The 20509-nt window shown below is 39.5% G+C and overlaps 5 protein-coding genes across 5 annotated transcripts in view; 4 read left to right on the forward strand and 1 right to left on the reverse strand.

Annotated features, from left to right (window-relative positions):
- Positions 1-84: 84 nt before the first annotated feature.
- On the forward strand, positions 85-1795 carry LOC106342636 (putative RING-H2 finger protein ATL21B). Its single transcript, XM_013781632.1, has 2 exons — positions 85-725; positions 1371-1795. The coding sequence occupies exons 1-2, from the start codon at positions 284-286 to the stop codon at positions 1793-1795; spliced, it is 867 nt and encodes a 288-aa protein (XP_013637086.1). The 5' UTR covers positions 85-283.
- A 1128-nt stretch (positions 1796-2923) lies between these two features.
- LOC106337477 lies at positions 2924-3779 on the reverse strand. Its single transcript, XM_013776590.1, has one exon. The coding sequence runs from the start codon at positions 3689-3691 to the stop codon at positions 3302-3304; it is 390 nt and encodes a 129-aa protein (XP_013632044.1). The 5' UTR covers positions 3692-3779; the 3' UTR covers positions 2924-3301.
- Positions 3780-4799: 1020 nt separating this feature from the next.
- On the forward strand, positions 4800-7777 carry LOC106340642 (putative galacturonosyltransferase 2). Its single transcript, XM_013779486.1, has 5 exons — positions 4800-4922; positions 5010-5099; positions 5173-5501; positions 5765-6710; positions 6792-7777. Exons 1-5 carry the CDS (start codon positions 4800-4802, stop codon positions 7065-7067), a joined length of 1764 nt encoding a protein of 587 aa, XP_013634940.1. The 3' UTR covers positions 7068-7777.
- A 7835-nt stretch (positions 7778-15612) lies between these two features.
- LOC106337794 (mitochondrial inner membrane protein OXA1-like) lies at positions 15613-17702 on the forward strand. Its single transcript, XM_013776913.1, has 9 exons — positions 15613-15633; positions 15922-16412; positions 16512-16602; positions 16680-16780; positions 16863-16938; positions 17018-17140; positions 17217-17321; positions 17410-17464; positions 17557-17702. The coding sequence occupies exons 1-9, from the start codon at positions 15613-15615 to the stop codon at positions 17700-17702; spliced, it is 1209 nt and encodes a 402-aa protein (XP_013632367.1).
- Positions 17703-19532: 1830 nt separating this feature from the next.
- LOC106337795 overlaps positions 19533-20509 on the forward strand; it is a 35646-nt gene continuing 34669 nt past the window's right edge. The window contains exon 1 of the mRNA XM_013776914.1: positions 19533-20171. Coding sequence (XP_013632368.1) covers positions 19688-20171 — 484 coding nt within the window. The 5' untranslated portion in view covers positions 19533-19687. The remainder of the gene's footprint in view (positions 20172-20509) is intronic.

A 20509-nucleotide genomic window follows, 5' to 3' on the forward strand; every position in this document is an offset into this window, starting at 1 on the left:
TAACTACGTATGAATTGATACAATTGTCTATTAGAATGGCTAAATCCGTTAGTAGCCAAACAACATTATGACATTCTCAAAGCAACTGCTCACTTTATTTTTCCTCCTCTTCTTCCTCTTACCTCTCCGTCACGCCTCAAAACCTAAAAAATGTCCTTCTTCCCGCTGGGGATGGCTTAGTTGCGGGCCGCCCTCGGAAGTACCCATTCGTTTTCCTTTCTGTGACCACAAGGGATTCAATCTCCGTTGCAACAATATTAATAAAACAGTCCTACACCTTCCCATGTCCGGAGCCTTTCTTGTCGAGAGCATCGACTACCTAAACCAACGTATATCTATCAGCGACCCTGACAACTGTTTGGCTAAGCGGCTTTTGACATTCAACCTTTCAGGATCTCCCTTCTCTTCTCCTTTCTATACCGAACACACGTTCTTTACCTGTCCTGGTGACGTCGTCTTACCCTCCTCGTATCGGTCCATCCCTTGCCTAAGCAATTCTACTTCCTCTTTCTACGCCACAACTAGTTATGAGCAGGCAAGCAGCTCTGCGTTTCGTTCTTGCCAGATTGTGAAGAGATTAGATGTTCCGGCTAGTTACATCAACAGCGAGAGACTCTTGCTGGAGTGGCACTCGCCCAATTGCACGAGCTATGAGATGGATTACTTGAGATGTGGATTCAAGAACAAGGCCTCCCTCGAAGTCAAATGCTTCGGTAATGAACCTGGTATGGATTCGGTAATTTTCTTTTGTTATTCTCTGTTCCTGATGATCCAAGTAAACCCCATTGGTGGTATGTATGAAGAATTGGTGAAAGCTTCAAACCCACGCAATCTTTATGAAAATAATATAAAATCATAGTAGGAATTAAATTTGACAACCAGGTTTTGACTTTAATATTTTGGTGTTTTATAGAAAATATCAAATCCAACTAATAGTCTAAAGAAAGACTGAAGACACTAACTGCAGAAGGATTCTCAATTTCTAAATTTTTTTTAATAACATTTCTCTATTTCTTTACATGCTATAAATAGAAAATCTGGCATCCAATGTATTCAACCTTAATAAACTTAGTGATTAATACCCTGCCAGTGTGCATTAGTGGGACTGGCAAATATTTGTAATTTCTATTCAAAATTTTATATTAAAATAAAAAGAACCGTATAATTTGAATTTTTTTATAGAAAAAAAATCAGAGGGATGTTATTTAGAAGTTTAAAAAAAAACCCATATTCAATTCAGTTTAAATTCAATTTCTGTACTTTTATGCTAAGAACCTAAATAAATACAAAGTGATAAAATCGAAATATGAATTAATTCGGTGTTCCTTTAACGGTCTAGACTCTAAAGTGTTATCTTCACACAGTTGCAGCTTCTAAAAGAAACAGAGGAAAAGAATCAATAATAGTATGCGTGTCCATATTCGGAGGAGTCATCTTATTCTTTCTCTGTTTAACATGTATCGCTTGCCTCGTAGACAAGTGTAGCAATGTCGATGGTTCCGATTCCCCGAGACAAGAGATTGTGGAATCAAGAGAGATGATCGGAAGGGCCACGAATAGGGGCCTTGACCAGTGTACAATAGAAACATACAAGAAAATGGAGTTGGGAGAAAGTATAAAGCTTCCGGGGACAAATGGAACTGCGTGTCTTATTTGTTTATCAGAGTATGCGAGCAAAGAGACCGTACGGTTCATACCAGAATGTGACCACTGCTTCCACGTGGAATGTATTGATGTGTGGCTCAAGATTCATGGTTCATGCCCTATTTGTCGGGACTCGCGCGCATTAAGATAGAAGCCTTGTTCGGAAACTCGCTAGGCGTAACGCATGCGGATGACCAGCGCCTAGCGATTTATCGAAAAATCGGAAATAAATCGGGGAGTAATCGGGGATTTTTTTTTATGGTTATAGTACTCACTAGTACATATCTTCATTTGTGGATTCCAAATATTATTAAAACTTAGGTCAATTGTTTTGTTTAAACCGTTTGGACCTACTAAAGTGTGGTTCAACCATTAAATGGTGGTGTTTTATAGTTTTTTATTATTTACTTTGTTTTAATAAATATAAAAAGATACGTATGTCTTCATCTTCTTCCTTCTTTATTTGGTTCTGCGATTAAACGTTTGGCCATCCATGGTTTTTTCTTTATTCTTTTTTTTGTTTTCACTTGATTTCTTAATTTGTGCACTATAATTACATCAGATCTACAAATAGAAACATTTTCAGAGATTTTTGAGCTTTCCGGAAACAAAATTATGCGGCTGTAGTTTCAAAAAAAAAAAATTATGCGGCCGTGTAACCTTATACCACGTTCTGGGCGGTCAAAACGCGGGTTAGCGTGGAATGCATCCGAACTGGCCAAACTCGCCACGGTGACCCAAAGCTTCACGATTTTGCGGACGATTACTCGGCAACTCGGCCACCTTTTAGAACAAGGAGCATGGGTTGATTGGCGACTAGTGTTTGGTTCATTCAGGCTTTAGTTGCTGGATTCTATTTTAACGTTACAATGAATGCTACGGGTTAATTTGTGTGTATACATGTGCGAGTGTTTACTATATAAATTGATGGTCTATGCTTTCTGCATAATTAGCCTACTCTTCCATACCTATATCTATTAGGATTATTTCTTTTGAAGCCTCATTCTTTCTTTAATCTGATGTTAACTATCAGGAAACACTAAAGCTTATTGTTTTTCTTCAATTGTCGAATTCATGTTCATTCCACCACACCTTGTAAAAAGTCTCTTAAGATCAAACGCTGGATCTAAAAGGATTGGTCAAAAAGAGAAGGGCATGGACTATTGTTCTTTTTGACATTTATGATCTTTGTTTCCACATATTTTTGGATCCAAGCCAAAACACATGTGAATACTTTCAAATCCACTGTGTCAACACATGGTGCGCCCTTACGTTAATATGCTTAAAAATTTATACGTTTGATTTCCTTTTCATACATTGCTTACGAGATCCACACTAAGCCATTAACAATAACATTTGACTCCCCAAACACATGGCACCCTATGAACGTAGAAACCACAGATATTCGAAATCCCCTGTTGTCTAATGACAATGACTCCACGAATTGAACAAAAAAAAGTTACACAAATTAATGATGATATTTAACTCCAATATCGCAAAAATAAAATAAAAAGACTCCACAAATCTCTTCAAAGTTTTGATTTTGTTTTTTTTGGAACCAGCAAAAAATTAGAAAACATAATTATGACGAGACTTAAATTAAATCCGGGAGATTAGCAGTTAACAACAAACAACCTTAAACGTGGAAAATGATCTATCAATCATCACCTTCGTCGATCGTCCACCCCAGCTGACGAGGTCTCCTCTGATCCACCACCGCAGCCGTCTCCGCCGGCAAATCGGCCAGCGTCGCGAGAGAAGAAGACGAAGAAAGCGACTGTAGATTCGAAGAAGACGACGAAGAAGCCGCCGGGAAGTTCATAGCCATGATGTTGCCTTCGCTCCACGACCTTCGGATCGGGAACGAGATGCTCTCCGAGCTCCCGTGGCGCCGGCAAGGCTTCCGCCGCTGGTTCTGACTCTTCTTGGCGCCGTCGTGAAGCGCGCAGTCGCAGTTTTTGTGGTAAGGACGCCGCTCGATGGCGGAGTCGAGGCCGGAGATGCAGCCTTCGAAGATGCAGCGGAATATTCCGTCGGCGGCGGACATCGTTTGGTCTTCGAGATCCAGGCGGAGATAAACGAGGAAAGGATTTGAGTCTTTCGCGGAACTCAGATTTAATTTAACTTTATATAAATAAAGACAGGTTTGTTTTTTTGTTTGTGTGTAATAAGTTAGTTATCACGTGTACGTGTTTATTAAATGGGCCCAATAAAAGCAGCGCTAACAACGTGTCTGGGCATAATATAAATATCGCGTCTTTACTGGGCCCATCTCAACCTACGCGTGATTCATTTACTTTTACTTAATTAATTTAATCGACGGCGCAAGGGTCGCCAGCCTGGCATAGATTAAACGATGTCGTTTCTAGCCAATCGATTGAAACGACGCTGTTAAGGTGTTGGGCTGAAACGACGACGTTTAATTAACAAGAATCGGGGTTCATATGTAAATAAAGAAAACAGTAAGGCTCAACCGTCAAAGCAATAATCTGATAAATCAAAACGGTGACGTTTCAGGTCCCCGCGCATATAAATAACCGATTTTGAAATAGCTCGTTGAGAGAACAAAGAGAAAGCTTCTTGGAGAGAGAGATAAAGAACGATTCAGTTTGTTGATCGATCGTCTCTAAGAATCATCGTTCAGGGTTTGAAGGTTTAGGGATGGCGAGGAGAGTCGAGGGAAGGAACAGGTTCAGAGACTTCTTTCTATGTTCGCTCCCAGTTGCATTCATCATGGCGTTTGTCTACGTTCTCGTTTCCTCTTCCATCTTCGGCTTCTACGCTCCTCACATCCAATCACCCTTTGGTTCGTTCTCTCTTGATCGTTTCTTGTATATTTCTTTATATTATCTGACGTTAATGGCACGAGTGTTTGCTTTCCTCATATACTCTATTAAACGTTTCAGATAATAAAGAGAGTAACTTCATCGACAAGGTACAGTTATATCATCACATTTGTACTTAATTGGTTATGAAAGATTTGGAATGAGATCATCATGTGTTGGATGCTTGGTTTCAGGATCTTGGCTGGAGAGAAAAGGCGGCTCTTGAATCGTTTCCCTCTCTTTTCTCAAAAGAGGCAAGTGTCTCTTTGTCTTTTGTAGGTCCGTTTTTTTGTGTTGCTAAAAGATACTTAATACAAGTGTATGACACAGATGCTTGATGCTCTCAATGGTACTGCTACAACATCCGATTCGAATCCTTTGAGCATAGATGCAATCAGGAAGAAAGATCCTTCTTTGTCATGGAGAGTAGAGGACGAAGTTGAGAGTTCTGAGGTGGATATATATGAACGTATATCATAACTTTTCTATGTTTTTAACCAGTACGAAGTTACTGACGATGCTTGTGGTATCTCTCACCAGGATCAAATGGTTAATAACTTCGGTCATGGGACATGGACAAGAGAAGGAGGTCAAGTGTTGAACGATACACCAGAGAAGTTGTATCAAAGGGTAACTTTCTTTTTACACCCTTCAAGCTTGCGTGACACGGTTGCTTTAATCTGATCCCTTGTGTTGTTGGAAGAGGATGAGACAGGAGAGAAGAGAGAAACGTGCAAGAGATCTAATGAACAAAGATAATCTCCAAGCCCTTGAGAAGGCAGCCATCCAACGTTCCAAGTCCATCGACTCCGTAGCACCAGGAAACTACAGCATCTGGAGAAACGAGTATCACAAGAGCAAGAGCTTTGAAGATCTGTTGCATCTCATGCAAGACCAAATCATCATGGTGCGAGTTTACAGTAGCCTTGCTAAAATGACTAACAACCTCGCCTTGCACAAAGAGCTAGAAGCAAAGCTAGCATTGATGGAGGAAGAACAAGAGGAATCAATTAATATTAATCAACAACAAAGGTAATATAATGTCAAACTCTTAATCAAACTCTTATTGCTTTAGAAAATTCACTCAAAACTCATATGCTATGTCACACTTTGACATCTCCATATATAGATAAATATAAGTCCTAATCATCATGGACTTTCCTATTACATAACTCGGTAGGAAAGTGATAACTTGCTACTCAAGTTACTTCAAGTTTAATCCAACATTGACTCATGAGAGCTGTAATACTAATACTGTTCTTAAGATAGTAATCTTTTTTTGTTTATTGTAGCAGAGTTCTTGATACCATCAGAGACATGGGACAGCTTTTAGCTAGAGAAAGGGAGCAGCTATATGATTGCAACCTGGTGACAAACAAGCTGAGAGCAATGCTACAAACAGCTGAAGAAGAACTCGTCTCCACACAAACTCATACTACTTTCTTGAACCAGCTAGCTTCCAAATCAATCCCACACGCTATCCACTGCTTGACCATGACCTTAAATCTAGAGTACTCTCTCCTCCCTGCACCAATGAGACACTTCCCACGAATGGAGAACTTGGAGAATCCAGATCTCTATCACTACGCTCTCTTCTCTGATAATGTTTTGGCTGCATCGGTTGTTGTCAACTCCACAGTCACCAACGCAGACGATCCTTCCCTCCACGTGTTCCACATCGTGACTGATAAACTCAACTTCGGAGCCATGAGCATGTGGTTCCTCCTAAACCCTCCTAAAGAAGCAACGGTCCAAGTCCAACGGTTCGAAGATTTCTCTTGGCTCAACTCGTCTTACTCACCAGTACTTAAACAGCTCGAGTCAGAGGCCATGAAGGAGTTTTACTTCAAGACGGAGAGGTCAGAGTCTGCTGAGTCAGGAGCCGAGAGTCTCAAGTACCGTTACCCTAAGTACCTATCCATGTTAAACCACCTGAGATTCTACATCCCCAAGATCTTCCCAAAGCTGGAGAAGGTTCTCTTTCTCGACGATGACGTGGTTGTTCAGAAGGATTTAACTCCCCTTTGGTCGGTTAATCTCAAAGGGAAAGTCAACGGCGCGGTGGAGACGTGCGGCGCAAGTTTCCATCGCTTGAAGAGTTACTTAAACTTCAGTGATCGCCACGTGTCGGAGAGGTTTGATCCGGAGTATTGCGGGTGGGCTTATGGGATGAACGTGTTTGATCTTGGGGAGTGGAGGAAGCATAACATCACAGAAACTTACCACTTTTGGCAGAACCTGGTTAGTTCTTTCTTCTTATCATTCATCTCCAAGTGTATGTATGCATATTAAGTTTGAAATGTTATGTTTGGTTTTTTGTAGAATGAGAACAGGACGCTGTGGAAGCTTGGGACGTTGCCGCCGGGGCTGATGACGTTTTATAATCTGACGGTACCGCTTCAGAAGAAATGGCACTTGCTTGGATTGGGGTATAACAGAGAGATCGATGTGAAGAAGATTGAGAGGTCAGCGGTTATACATTTTAATGGACATTCGAAGCCGTGGACGGAGCTGGGGATAAGCAAGTATCAGGCGTATTGGACGAAGTACGCTAGTTTGGAGCATCCTTACATCTCTAGCTGCAGGCTGTTGGAGTGATGAAGAAGAGGAGAGGATCTCGTTAGGTGTACGTAAATAAAGAAGATGATCTCTGAGAGTATAAAAAATGTATATAGGATGAATACTTCAGAGAGATCCATACTTCATCATCAAGATTATAGTTCACGGAGTGATATATGAAAGGAGAAGGCATTTGTATTCGTGGCCTTGAACAATGACAAATTTACAAAGGGTCACATGCACACACAAATAACAAGAAAAGGAGCAGGGAAAAACTTGTACCTTAGCGTGATAACTGTTATAAAGGAGTATATTGACGTGTTGAAGAAGGACGACAAGAAGTGAATTTTATTTTGCTCTCACACAGCCTCTCTGCCTTAATCTTCAAAATAAAAGCTACTTGAATACTATGTATTCATGTACAACTTGTTCTCATATTCTGAACCTATATCTTAGTGCTGATTTGACTTCAACATAAAAGAAAAAGAATCGGTCACTTCTTCTTTCGGTCCTTGAGTTGTCTCTCTAGAGTTCTGATTCTCTGATTCAGAACTGAACTCCGTGAGATTGTTCTATCTGGAACACTAGAAGATGACTCTGAGGAGGACATACGAGGTTCTTCATGACCAACACTTTGGTCTTTTGACTGCGGAAAGGAAAATGGCATAGGCGAAGGTGGTGATGGCTGCCCTGTAGAGGAAGAGATGACTAACATCAGGGAGATTCAAGAGCTTACTCACATCAGGACGTCTTATTGCTGCAATATATTTATTTACACAAGTCACATCAAAACTCTTTATCTCACTTTTCAAGACTATGAAAAGAGATAGAGTGTTTATACGCAAGACTTGTGTTCAATAAATTAGGTCTGAAGATAACGACTACTAGCATGTATACAAAGCGTGTTAAAAGTCAAAAAACTTTACGAATCATTGCATCAGAACTTGGTGAAGCCGATTGAGTTTCATCAAGCAAGTCATAAACACGACGATCCTGCTTTTGGAAAAAAAAAATACTTGTCACTTAACAAGATCACAAGATCAAAAACCAATTTTAATCTCATTACAAAGGAATCCAAATTCATGCTTTAGTTTCTACATGTAAGCAAGCGTTAACACTTCCATTTTAGAGTTCTCGCAGCATTTATTTTCTCGAGAAACAACAACATAAGAAAATGAAAACTCTTACAAAATCTGAGAGACACAACACACAGAGGTTTTTGAAATCACCACACTTGAGCTGACAGTAGGAGCTATCCAAAACGCACCGTTTCAGCGATAAGCAACATAGGCCTGAGACTTATTATCCGAGATCCGGATTCGATCCGAGATCCGCTCCGGATCCGCTCCGAAAATAGGATATCCGGGGTGCCCGGATCCGAATCCGGATAGTAAAATCTTGGATCCGTGCAAACCGAATCCGGATCCGGATATCTTAATTTTTAGGTCCGGATATCCGGATCCGGATCCGTATTTTTAAAATACATTAAATTTTTAAATTTTATTAATATTTATATTTGATATTAATATTTATACATGAATTAATCTTATAATATTATATTTTAGTTTTTACAATATTATACATATATAAATATATTTATAAATATTTAATTTATGTATTATATTAAAAAATTAGTATTTTTTGTTAAAAAAATTATTTTTAATTATTTTGACGGATCCGGATCCGAATATCCGCGGATAATAAAATATCGAGACGGATATCCGAAACCCGGATATCCAGAAACCACGAATCTGGATATTAAATCCACGGATCCGACGGATGCGGATCCGGATCCGGATATCCTAAATTTCCCGGATATCCGGATCCGTCCCGGGGCTAAAGCAACAGAGCTTCGATTATAGTGGGCCTTCAAAACCTAGTAAAGTATTGGGCTTTAAAGACCCAAGTTAGGGTCATGCATAAAAAATAGTGTAACTACTTTACAAACACGGCGGGAAAGCAGAGTTTTCGCAAGTGTTACAAACTTGTTGAAAGATCATTTCATTTGCGTGCTTGTCCTTCTAGTTAGTTGAAAAAAATCTTACTTTTCTCCTTTGTCTCGTAGGCGTGTTACTTTTTTACTTTTGCTTAGTGATGTAGCATACATCCCATTACGATTTAGCTTTGGCTTTTCCTTATTTCTTGTCTTGCAAGTTTACTTATTCTTTTAGGATAATTTCCTTTTCTTATTCGATAAAGGATATGTTATAAATCCTTTATCTCATTGGCTTTGGTGTTTTCGTTTTATATATAAGTTGATGCCTTGACATTGTAAGGGGACAACTTCTTTGCATTAATATAATTTCAGAGCTTTTATAAACTCTAAACCTTGTTCTCGGATAGAGCTTCGTCTCTCAACGATCTCAAGAAGGCACGTCACCTAGGAATTCTCAGAATCAATAGGTTTCTTGCGCTATACGTAATCCAGGCTACACCAGTTGGTATCAGAGACTCTCGGTTTTTGATTTCTTAATCAAACCAGACGATCTTTTATTTACTTCCGCACAACCTCATATCTCACCATCATCATCAACCATGCCACCTCGCAAACAAACACAAGAAGAATTTCAAGAAGAAATTCGCAATACCCTAGAAACATTCACCACGGGTTTACACGAAACCCTTATTAATGTTATTGAGACCGCCCTAACAACCGTCATGCAACGACAGCAACAACCTCCAGTTAACCCTGCTAACCGTCGTGCAGCAGAAGACAATTCTGATAACGACATGGCTGAAAACCTTTTTGCCGACAATAACAATCAGGTACGTCGTAACCAAGTTCGCATCGCCCCTCCAGCTGATCATCAACTCAATCGACGAGAAACTCACGCTGAAGAACGACGATGGGATTCCGGGTTTCGAGTGGAAATACCAGAGTTCTCAGGCAACCTCAGCACAGAAGAATTCTTGGATTGGTTAAGTTCAATCGAAGAAATTCTGGAATTCAAAAGAATTCCCGAAGATCAATGTGTTCCATTGATCGCCTACCGTTTTAAAAGCCGTGCTATGGCCTGGTGGCAACAGATTAAAGAATCCCGACGCCGAGCAGGTAAACCACGCATTGACACATGGGAACGTCTTAAGAAACATATGCGCCGCGCCTTTCTGCCCTACAACTACGAAAGAACTCTATACAACAAACTACAATCTCTTCGCCAAGGAACAAGAACCGTCGAAGAATATGCAACAGATTTCTTTCACATGGTGGCTCGTACAACACTCGCCGAAACAGAGGATCAGCTTGTCTCGCGTTTCATCGGAGGTCTACGCTTTCAGATTCAGACCGCGTTACAACAATTCAACCCTCTCACCGTCTCTGAAGCTTATCAACGCGCGTTAGCAATGGAGATTCAATACCGATCATCATGGAACACCGGTAGTAATCGCACTCGAACAACTACTCCAAATACTAGCACGTCATCTACTTCAGATACAGCCCAAACTCACCAAACAACAACTCGACCAGTTACTGCAACGAACACGGACTCAATTGCTCAAACTCGTCCTGCTCGTACCGGTGCTATCCGTTGTTTCACGTGTGGTGAAACCGGCCATATCCAAACAGCGTGTCCAAACAAACATCGACGAGGTCTCTTAAATCAAGACGTCAATTTTGATGAAGAACCAAAGTACGATACTGATGAGACAAAATCACAAACAGAGGAAGAAACAGAGTTTATCGCAGGAGACACGGGAGCTCATGCACTTGTTCTTCGCCGCAACTGTTTATTACCTCGCGCACCAGAGGAATCCTGGCTGCGTACAAATTTGTTTCGTTCAACTTGTACGATCAATGGGAAAATCTGCAAACTCATTATTGATTCAGGAAGTTGCACCAATGTCATCTCCGCAATGGCAGTTAAGAAGCTGGAATTAAAAACCACTGCTCACCCTGTTCCGTACAAGTTAGCATGGCTTAGCAAAGGTATCGATATTACAGTCTCACGACAACTCGTGCTATCATTCTCCATAGGATCCTACCTCGATACAGTCTGTTGTGACGTTGTGCCCATGGACGCATGCCACCTCCTCCTAGGACGACCCTGGCAGTTCGATAAGGACGTCACGCATCGAGGAAAAGAGAACACATACAGTTTTGAGTTTAAGGGCCGCACTATAACGTTGCTGCCATCTCCAGAACAACAAGCACCTACTGATTCAACGGCTACAACGAGCACACATCAAATTAAAACAGAGACGACGCTGCTTACCGTACCTAAAGCAGAATTCGAAGCTCACTTACGAGATACTGAAGTCGTATGGGCCCTGGTGGCCAATACAGAAGCTACACCTCACCCGAATACTCTACCACCAGCATTCACAGCTCTTCTAGATTCTTTTTCTGATATATTCCCAGAAGAGCTTCCAACGGAGCTCCCTCCTTTACGAGATATTCAGCACCACATAGATCTTCTTCCTAATGCCGCTCTTCCTAACAGACCTCACTACAGGATGAGTCCTCAGGAACACGACGAGCTCCGACGCCAAGTAGAAGAACTTGTGGCAAAAGGTCACATTCGTGAAAGTCTTAGTCCAGCAGCAGTACCAGCTTTATTGATCCCCAAGAAAGATGGGACATGGCGTATGTGTGTCGACAGCAGAGCTATAAACAAAATTACAGTGCGCTACCGCTTTCCGATACCACGTTTGGATGACCTTCTTGATCAAATCGGCAAAGTTGCAATATTCTCTAAATTGGACCTCAAGAGTGGCTATCATCAGATCCGAATTCGACCTGGTGATGAGTGGAAAACGGCTTTTAAAACGCGTGAAGGGTTGTTTGAATGGCTAGTCATGCCATTCGGTCTTTCCAATGCTCCAAGTACTTTTATGAGGGTTATGAATCAGGCTCTTCGACCTTTCATTAGCAAGTGTGTTGTCGTCTATTTTGATGATATCTTGATCTACAGTCCCGATTTGGATACTCACCTACAACACCTACATGACGTACTCTCGGTTTTACGACAACAACAACTCTTTGCAGCTCAAAAAAAATGCGTCTTCGGAACATCCCAAGTCCTCTTCTTGGGGTACATCGTTTCATCTGATGGTTTAAAAGTAGACCAGAGCAAGATCGAAGCCATTAAATCATGGCCGATACCGCGAACAATAACTGACGTTCGTAGTTTTCACGGACTGGCTTCCTTTTATCGACGCTTCGTCCGAAATTTCAGTGCTCTCACCGCACCTTTGACGGACTGCATGAAAGGGTCGAGCTTCTCTTGGACCACGGTAGCCGAAGAGGCCTTCATTGCCATTAAAAATCACTTGGTTTCGGCTCCAATCTTAGCCCTACCCGATTTTTCTACTGTCTTTGAACTCCATTGTGACGCTTGCAAAACCGGTATTGGCGCTGTTCTTAGCCAACAGGGACGTCCTATAGCTTTTTATAGTGAAAAAATTGCAGGATCGCGTGCTCGTTATTCTACTTATGACGTTGAGTTTTATTCTATTGTTCAAGCGATCCGTCATTGGCGACACTACCTCTTTCACCAAGAGTTTATACTTTTCACTGACCATGATGCTTTGAAGCACTTAGATAGCCAGTCCAAGATATCTTCCCGACATGCATCATGGATCGCTTATCTACAACAATTTACATTCGTGATTCGTCACCAATCCGGAAAGACGAACAAAGTTGCCGATGCTTTAAGCAGGAGACAGACAATGCTCGCCACTTTTCATGCAATTGTTCCAGGTTTTGCCGCGTTTACAGATCTTTATGCAAATGATCCCTACTTTGGTCGTATATGGTCAGACATAGAGACCAGGGTGCATGCGGATTTTGTATGCCAAGATGGTTACCTCTTTCGCGGAGATAAACTGTGTGTTCCTCAAGGAAGTTGGCGTTTGCAAATCATACAGGAACTCCATAACGAAGGACACGTGGGTCGAGATCGAACTATTCAGCTTGTCCTCGACTCCTATTATTGGCCAACGCTGCGACGTGACGTCGCCCGTTTTGTGGAGCGTTGCGTGGTCTGCCAGTCATCAAAAGGCCATGCTTCAAACGGAGGTCTTTACATGCCTTTACCTGTTCCGACGCAACCTTGGACAGATATCAGCATGGATTTTATTCTCGGCCTTCCGCGAACACAACGTGGCAATGATTCAATCTTCGTTGTGGTTGACAGGTTTTCAAAAATGGCTCACTTCATTCCTTGTAAAAAGACGACAGATGCGGTCACGGTCGCTCAGCTTTTCTTTCGTGATGTTTATCGACTGCATGGGTTGCCTTTGTCAATTGTCTCTGATCGAGATTCGCGTTTCTTAAGTCACTTTTGGCGCATGCTATGGAGGCTTTTACGAACAAGTTTGGATATGAGCTCAGCTTATCATCCCCAATCTGATGGCCAAACCGAAGTTACTAACCGAACCTTGGGCGATATGTTGCGCTGTTTAGTTGGAGATAACATTCGTTCATGGGATCTCGTTTTATGCCAAGTCGAGTTTGCCCATAATCATGCGGTTAACCGTAGCACCTCTTTCAGTCCTTTTCGAGTGGTCTATGGGATCATTCCTCGCGGACCCATCGACTTGGGAGTCTTACCTGATGCAACTCGTGATCATGGGGAAGCTATGGATTTCGTGGCTAATGTCTCTCACATACACCAGCGTGTTCATGATAACTTGCAGGTTTCATCCGCTAAATACAAAGAAGCAGCAGATTGTCATCGACGGGATGTCCAATTCAATGTGGGCGACAAGGTGTGGGCAGTGTTAACTAAGGAACGTTTCCCTCCTCACGAATACAACAAACTTAAGGCACGAAAAATTGGTCCTTTGGATATTTTGGAAAAGATCAACGCAAATGCATACCGCGTTTCTTTACCTTCACATGTCCGATGTTCAGATGTGTTTAACGTCAAACATTTGGTCCCTTTTGTGTCCCATGACGAGCCTGACGATTCGCGGACGAATCTTTTCTTACCCCGGGAGACCTGATGTAGCATACATCCCATTACGATTTAGCTTTGGCTTTTCCTTATTTCTTGTCTTGCAAGTTTACTTATTCTTTTAGGATAATTTCCTTTTCTTATTCGATAAAGGATATGTTATAAATCCTTTATCTCATTGGCTTTGGTGTTTTCGTTTTATATATAAGTTGATGCCTTGACATTGTAAGGGGACAACTTCTTTGCATTAATATAATTTCAGAGCTTTTATAAACTCTAAACCTTGTTCTCGGATAGAGCTTCGTCTCTCAACGATCTCAAGAAGGCACGTCACCTAGGAATTCTCAGAATCAATAGGTTTCTTGCGCTATACGTAATCCAGGCTACACCACTTAGTAGCCAATAGTAGCTGAGGGACATTTTGCTTTTGCTGTTCCAAGAATCACCACCGCGCCGCCGCCGGCCGTTCCAAATATTGCTCTGTTCTGTCTAGCATTTGCTCAAAAGAAATGGCTTCTGCTGCACTTCGTAGCTTCTCAAGGAGAAGAAATATTTGTCACAGTCCAACCCCAGCAAATTTTAAAACCTTAAACGTAAAGCCCGCGTTTTAAGCCAAAACCCTAAAAAAGGTATTTTAGTAATTTTGAATGATCTGAACCCTAAACTCTTATACATATATATTGAGGGCAGAGGGAAAGACAATTTTTACGGCGAAGCTCTGCCAAAATAACCGACAACGCAGCATGCAGTTACTCTGAGATATCAGTGCCAAGTTGGGATTCTGGAGAGACGTTTGCGACCAGATACGAAAGTGTTAGGCAAAGAACTAAAGTTGGATTAATAGATCTCGTTGCAAGGAAGACACAACAACTTTCGAATCTCAATTATGAGGTAAATCTCAGTTAGTTACTCAATCTACAAGTTGGGAAAAAACCATTACGTTTCTGAAATCGGTTCAGATCTGGTTTTTCTGTTTCACAGAGCCATATTGGAAAGAGATTTCTGGTTGATACAAAAGGAGTTAGGTGACTTTCGTGATATTTTTAGAAAGCTGACGTTACCAGATTTCTATATCCACTAAGAACGCTTCATTACGAGGTAAACTATGGAAGTTATTCGATCTTCAATTTGGAGAAAAATCACTGTTTTCTGAATCCAGAAATTCCAAGTCCGAAACCTGTTTTTCCAATTTCACATAGGGGTTTTGTGAGAAGGTTTCCCGGTGAACCAGAGAGAGTTAGAACGTGAGTAAGGTGTCTCTGAAAAGATCTAGCTGCAAGGAATCTATATCTGTTGACGTTATCTTGTTTAGAGGTAAGAAAAAAATACTTATTTTCGTTTCTTCCTGGACAAGAATCATCTTGTTCTGTGAAAATCAGAAACCTTAATTCGCTTCGAACGCAAATGCAGTTTTAGATCACTAGAACAGAGTGTCAACCCGCTAGTTTCAGAACCCACTTTCAACCTTAAGGCAAAGGTGAGGGTGCGATCTGTGGACTTTTATTATTATTAGTCAAGTTGTATTCTTAAATGCTAGGTCTAGGAATTTGGTATGTTTGATTGTTTGATGATTATTTGTGATGATAATGTTGATGACGATCTGTTAGTTGATAAATGTTAAAGTGATAAGTGATGAAGTTGTTAAGTAAATATTAAATGTGTAAAGTCGGACTGAGGACGAAGACATGGCGATCTCGTCAAAGCCTGTAAACCGGCTGACGAGCCCTAGGTGGCGTACGACCTTTCGAGGTGACAGCCAGCCTAAGTTGTCATGTTATTATTAATATTGGAAATGGTTATGAGATTAATGAATGTGTATTGAAATAAATGATGTGTTATGTTTGTTAATTGCTTAATATGTTGGGTGATGAATGTTCTAGGATAGTATTTTCGCATGCAAGTTGGTTAATAATGTTAGGAGTCATGTGGGCAGAAATGACTATCCTCACTGAATGACTGTGTGTTATTCACCATTTTCCCTCTTTCTTTTTCAGTGTATACAGGTGTTTCTTGTTGTTAAAGTTATGTCACAAGAGTATGATTTGGGGGACGGGCATTACAAAAGAAACCTTTCTCCAAAATGGTTCTGCAAGACCTCCTCCTCAAGCCCCCCTCTTGTTCTTCATGATCATGTCAAAGATTATAATACTAAGTCCACTTTCTCGGATTCAAGTCTTCTTGCTCGTAGTTTTCACAGGCAAGTGTTTATTGAAGACAGAAAGAAAATGTCTTTTGCTCAACCATTAGGTGCTTCTTCTGGAGTTTTGCTATGTAGACACATCTCCTCTTCTTCTGGAAAACCAGAAGAATCGAGCATAAAGATTGATGCTCTAGGAGATGTTGTCCCTGATGGATCTGTGGAAGCTGTGCAAGCAATGGTCAATAATCTAATTGGTTGGAGTCTAGAAATGAAATACTTATATCCCCCTGTGTACTGCGTGCAGTGTGTGGTTATGGCAATCCATGACTTTACCGGCTTCAACTGGTATCTAGTTTGATTATTATATTTTGGTTGGTCTCTTTATGTTTTTGATGATTTTGTTACAGTGGTTTGGTTTGGTCACTACTCTTTGTATGTATATAGGTCGACGTCTGTTGTTCTTACGGCTTTACTGGCGAGTGGACTCATGTGGCCAGTCAAAATGCGGATTCAGAGACAAGTTTGGGAGTTAAAAGTTAGTTTCTTTTTCTTTTCTTGTTTGCTTACTCGACTTTGCTTTTGAAACCTTTACACAATTCTTTTGTAAATTAGATTTTGCGTATGAGCATTCAAAACGTGAGGAGAGTGATGCAGACATGTGATCCAAAAGATCTGGCTGAAAACAAAAAATTGGAAGCAGAGCTGACAGTAAAGTGAGTTTCCTTACACTATGTCTTATGTCCCAAACAATGAAACAATGAATGTCTATCTTTGACTTTCAATTATGTACATCAGATTTGAAAAATGTGGCTTGTCTTATATGCCACTATGCTTTCTTGATCTATTAATCCCCATGGCCTGTATCCAAGCGGTAAAAAAACGAAAGTGAATTTTTTTTTTGTATATGTTCTCACTCTTGTCTACTAACTCAGTACTTATTTTTAAAACAGATTAATATCATGTGTGTATTAGATAAAGTGTTTGAAAACGGTGGAATATGGGTTGGTGATCTTTCGACTCAAGACAACATGTTACCTCTACTGACAGCCTTAACTTTCTGGTTCACATCCAAGGTCTCTGAGAGGTTTAATGTGAAAATCAGACCATATGATTTCACAAACTAACTTTGACATGTCCGTTTTTCGATAGGTCCTCACCACAAGCCTGACAAAGATTTTATCCAGAATCAAGGAACTCCCTTTGTATTGCATTTTCTTCCTTGTGTTCCAAGCTGCATTTAAATTATATTTCCCGGTAAATAATGCTATGCTCTCAGAGCTTTGATCTTTACCATTTTCTTGAATCATGGCGCGTCTCGGTTTAATGTTCTTTTTTTGTGCAGGCAGTGTACTTTTACTTGATCACATATAAGCTATCTCCATACACATTACACCTGAGTAAGTCCCTCTTTTCTTCTCTTTCTCACACTGTTTTTCTTGATCAATCTAAAACACTAAACTCTTTTTTTTTTTTCTTTTTATTCAAATAGTGTGTAGATCCAAACAAATAGCAAAGTTGAGCAAGACACTCGGGGTGCCATATGTTCCAGTAACGGCCTCTGATCAGGAAAAGATCATGGCGAGCGTGATAACTGTTATGAGGGAGTTTATTGATGTGAGGAAAGACAAGAAATGAATCTTATTTTGCTCGCCCACACGGCCTCTCTGCCGTTTTAGTCTTCAAATAAAAGCTACTTGAATACTCTTGTATTCATGTACAACTTATGGCACCTGTTTTTAGTTTATGAACTTATCTCTTTGTGAAGACTATAACTTTAAAACATCAATCTATCTAGTTTTCCATACATGGTTCTTGTCTATGCCAACACTCTTGCTTTTCAATATTTGTTTACTAAAAAGATGGAGCACTAAAAGCTAGAAAAAATACATCCGTTTTATTATAATATATGATGTTTTTACAATGTTTTTTGTTATTTAATAATAGGTGATGTTTTGACATTTCAATGTCAATTTTTACTTTATTAAAAATTGTTTAACCAATTAAATTATACATCTTTATTTATAATTGTTTGCATTTTTTTAATCTATATTTCTTAAAGTGCTTTAAGAAAAAAAAATGAATTCTCTTAGTGCTTCTTTCTTAGAAAACATAATGTATAACGAAAGAGAGTAAGTATCGTTAACTAGGGCTGAGCATTATATCCGCTAAATTCAATTCGGTTTGTTATTCGTTTCGATTCGATTCGAAAATTTCGGATATCCATAAACCTTCGAAGCAAAACAAATACTAAAAATCAATATCCATTAATATCGAAGCAAGTCACAAATATTAAAATTTTGGGAAGCTGATATCCGATCCGATCCGGCAATATATAAATACATGTATATTTTGATTATATTTAAAGTTTTAAATGTATAAAATTATATAATTATTATTCTAACATATGATTGACATATTCTATTCACACTATTACTTATATAAGAGTATTACGTAAAAGGAAGAGAAATTTTTTATAACAGTTATAACCATTTTCTTAAGTTTTTTTGTTATTATAATTGTTACCTAAGTTTAAAAATTTACAAAATATGTAGACTCACAACTTCTTTTAATTTTTATCTTATATATCATGCAAAAACATATTTTACAAAACAAATTTGTTTCGAATTTTTAAGATTATTTGTATTAATCAAAGCAGATAAGATATCCATAAGTATCCGTAAATATCTGTAAATATCTATTTATTTTCCGGATATCCGTTTTCCGAATATCCGTGTTTATCCGAATATCCGTATTTTTCCGAAGCAAAGCAAATCTAAAAATTAGATATCTGTAACATACGAAACAAATCATAAATACTTTCAAAAACTCGGATATCTGATCCCGTGCCCATGCCTATTGTTAACAAATTAAGTGGACCGCGTGTAAATGGTTACACAATTATTTGAAATCACTGTGGATGCATGCAGTACTTGGGCTCCAAGACCAACATTATTTCAAAGATCAGAGAGAGACTTCGCCTTTCTCTCTACCTGACCGGAGCTATTCAAAACGCACCGTATCAGCTATAAGCATACAAGCTTCGTTTAGTGGGCTCTAAGAGCAGCATTAACCCTGCTTCTTAAGTTGGTTCTTGAGAGGTGGGTTCCACAGTTTTAATAAAAATCGTCTCTTAATGCTTTTCTGTAAGGGGCGCTTCTAACTCGGTTTTAGCACTGTTTGCGGGCCCACTAACACGTAACGGACCGCAATTGGTTAATTTTTTTTTTTTTATGAAAAAAAATTAAAAAAAAAAATTTTCACCTAAAAACCCGTGTAAGAGGCTCTAACTAAATTGCTCATGGCGGAAAGCAGAGTTCGTAGAGTTACAAGTTTGTGAAACATCATTTCATTTGCGTGTTTGCCCTTTCTAGTTAGTTGAAAAATATCTGGTAAAGCTCATTACTTTAACCAAAGGAAAGCTATAATGATGTCTCTCTTTGTCTCGTTTTTGAGGAAACTAAGGGTTTTAATATTAAGATCCTTACCTTAATCAATATACATCTCTCTCTCTCTTTCTGTCCTGTCTAGATCTTGCGTAGATGAGAAAAATTTTGCTTCTACTGTTCGTGTAAAAATCACCATCCCAAGTTTTTGCTTTTTGACTTCTTTTAGCTCTAGAAATGGCTTCTGCTCTTCGAATCTTCTCAAGGAGAAAGATTTCACCAAAATGGTTCTGCAAGACCTCCTCCACAAGCCCTCTTGTTCTTCATCATGTCAAAGATTATACTGGACCATGCTTAACAGATTCAAGCCTTCTTCTTGCTCGTAGTTTTCACAGGCAAGTGTTCTTTGAAGATGGAAAGAAAATGTCTTTTGGTCAACCATTAGGTGCTTCTTCTGGAGTGTTTCTATGTAGACACATCTCCTCTTCTTCTTCTTGCAAACCAGAAGAATGGAGCATAAAGATTGATGCCTTCGGAGATATTGTTGAGGGACTTGTCCCTGAGAAATCTGTGGAAGCAATGTCCACTACTATAGATGGATGTAGTAGTGCTGCAGCAGTTGAAAACTTTTCTTCCCCTGTGAACTGCGTGCATTATGTGATTAATGGAATCCATGACCTTACTGGCTCCAACTTTAAAATTTATAAACACATTCTATATTTGTACTGATTTATATTAAACTCTTTTTCATGGTACATGGACATCTTTTTAATTTTTTGTCAATTAATTTAGTAAAACTTCATAATTCTCCCTAAATTGGTTAACTCCACTATAAAATCGCTATTATCTAAAAAAACAGAGACAACAAAAGTTCCAAACATCTTTGACTTTCATCTATGTTAGTGAAGGATGCAAATATGCATTAAAACAGAATTTTCAGACTTTTGATTTTTTCTCAAAATCTACGTATTAACCCCTAGGAAAATATTTAATTTTTCGGTAAATGCTCTAGATACTGAAGCCTATGATCTTTATTGTTGTTTTAAAATTTCTAAACAC

This window comes from Brassica oleracea, chromosome C4 (genome assembly GCF_000695525.1).
Source record: "Brassica oleracea var. oleracea cultivar TO1000 chromosome C4, BOL, whole genome shotgun sequence".
Lineage (NCBI taxonomy): Eukaryota > Viridiplantae > Streptophyta > Magnoliopsida > Brassicales > Brassicaceae > Brassica > Brassica oleracea.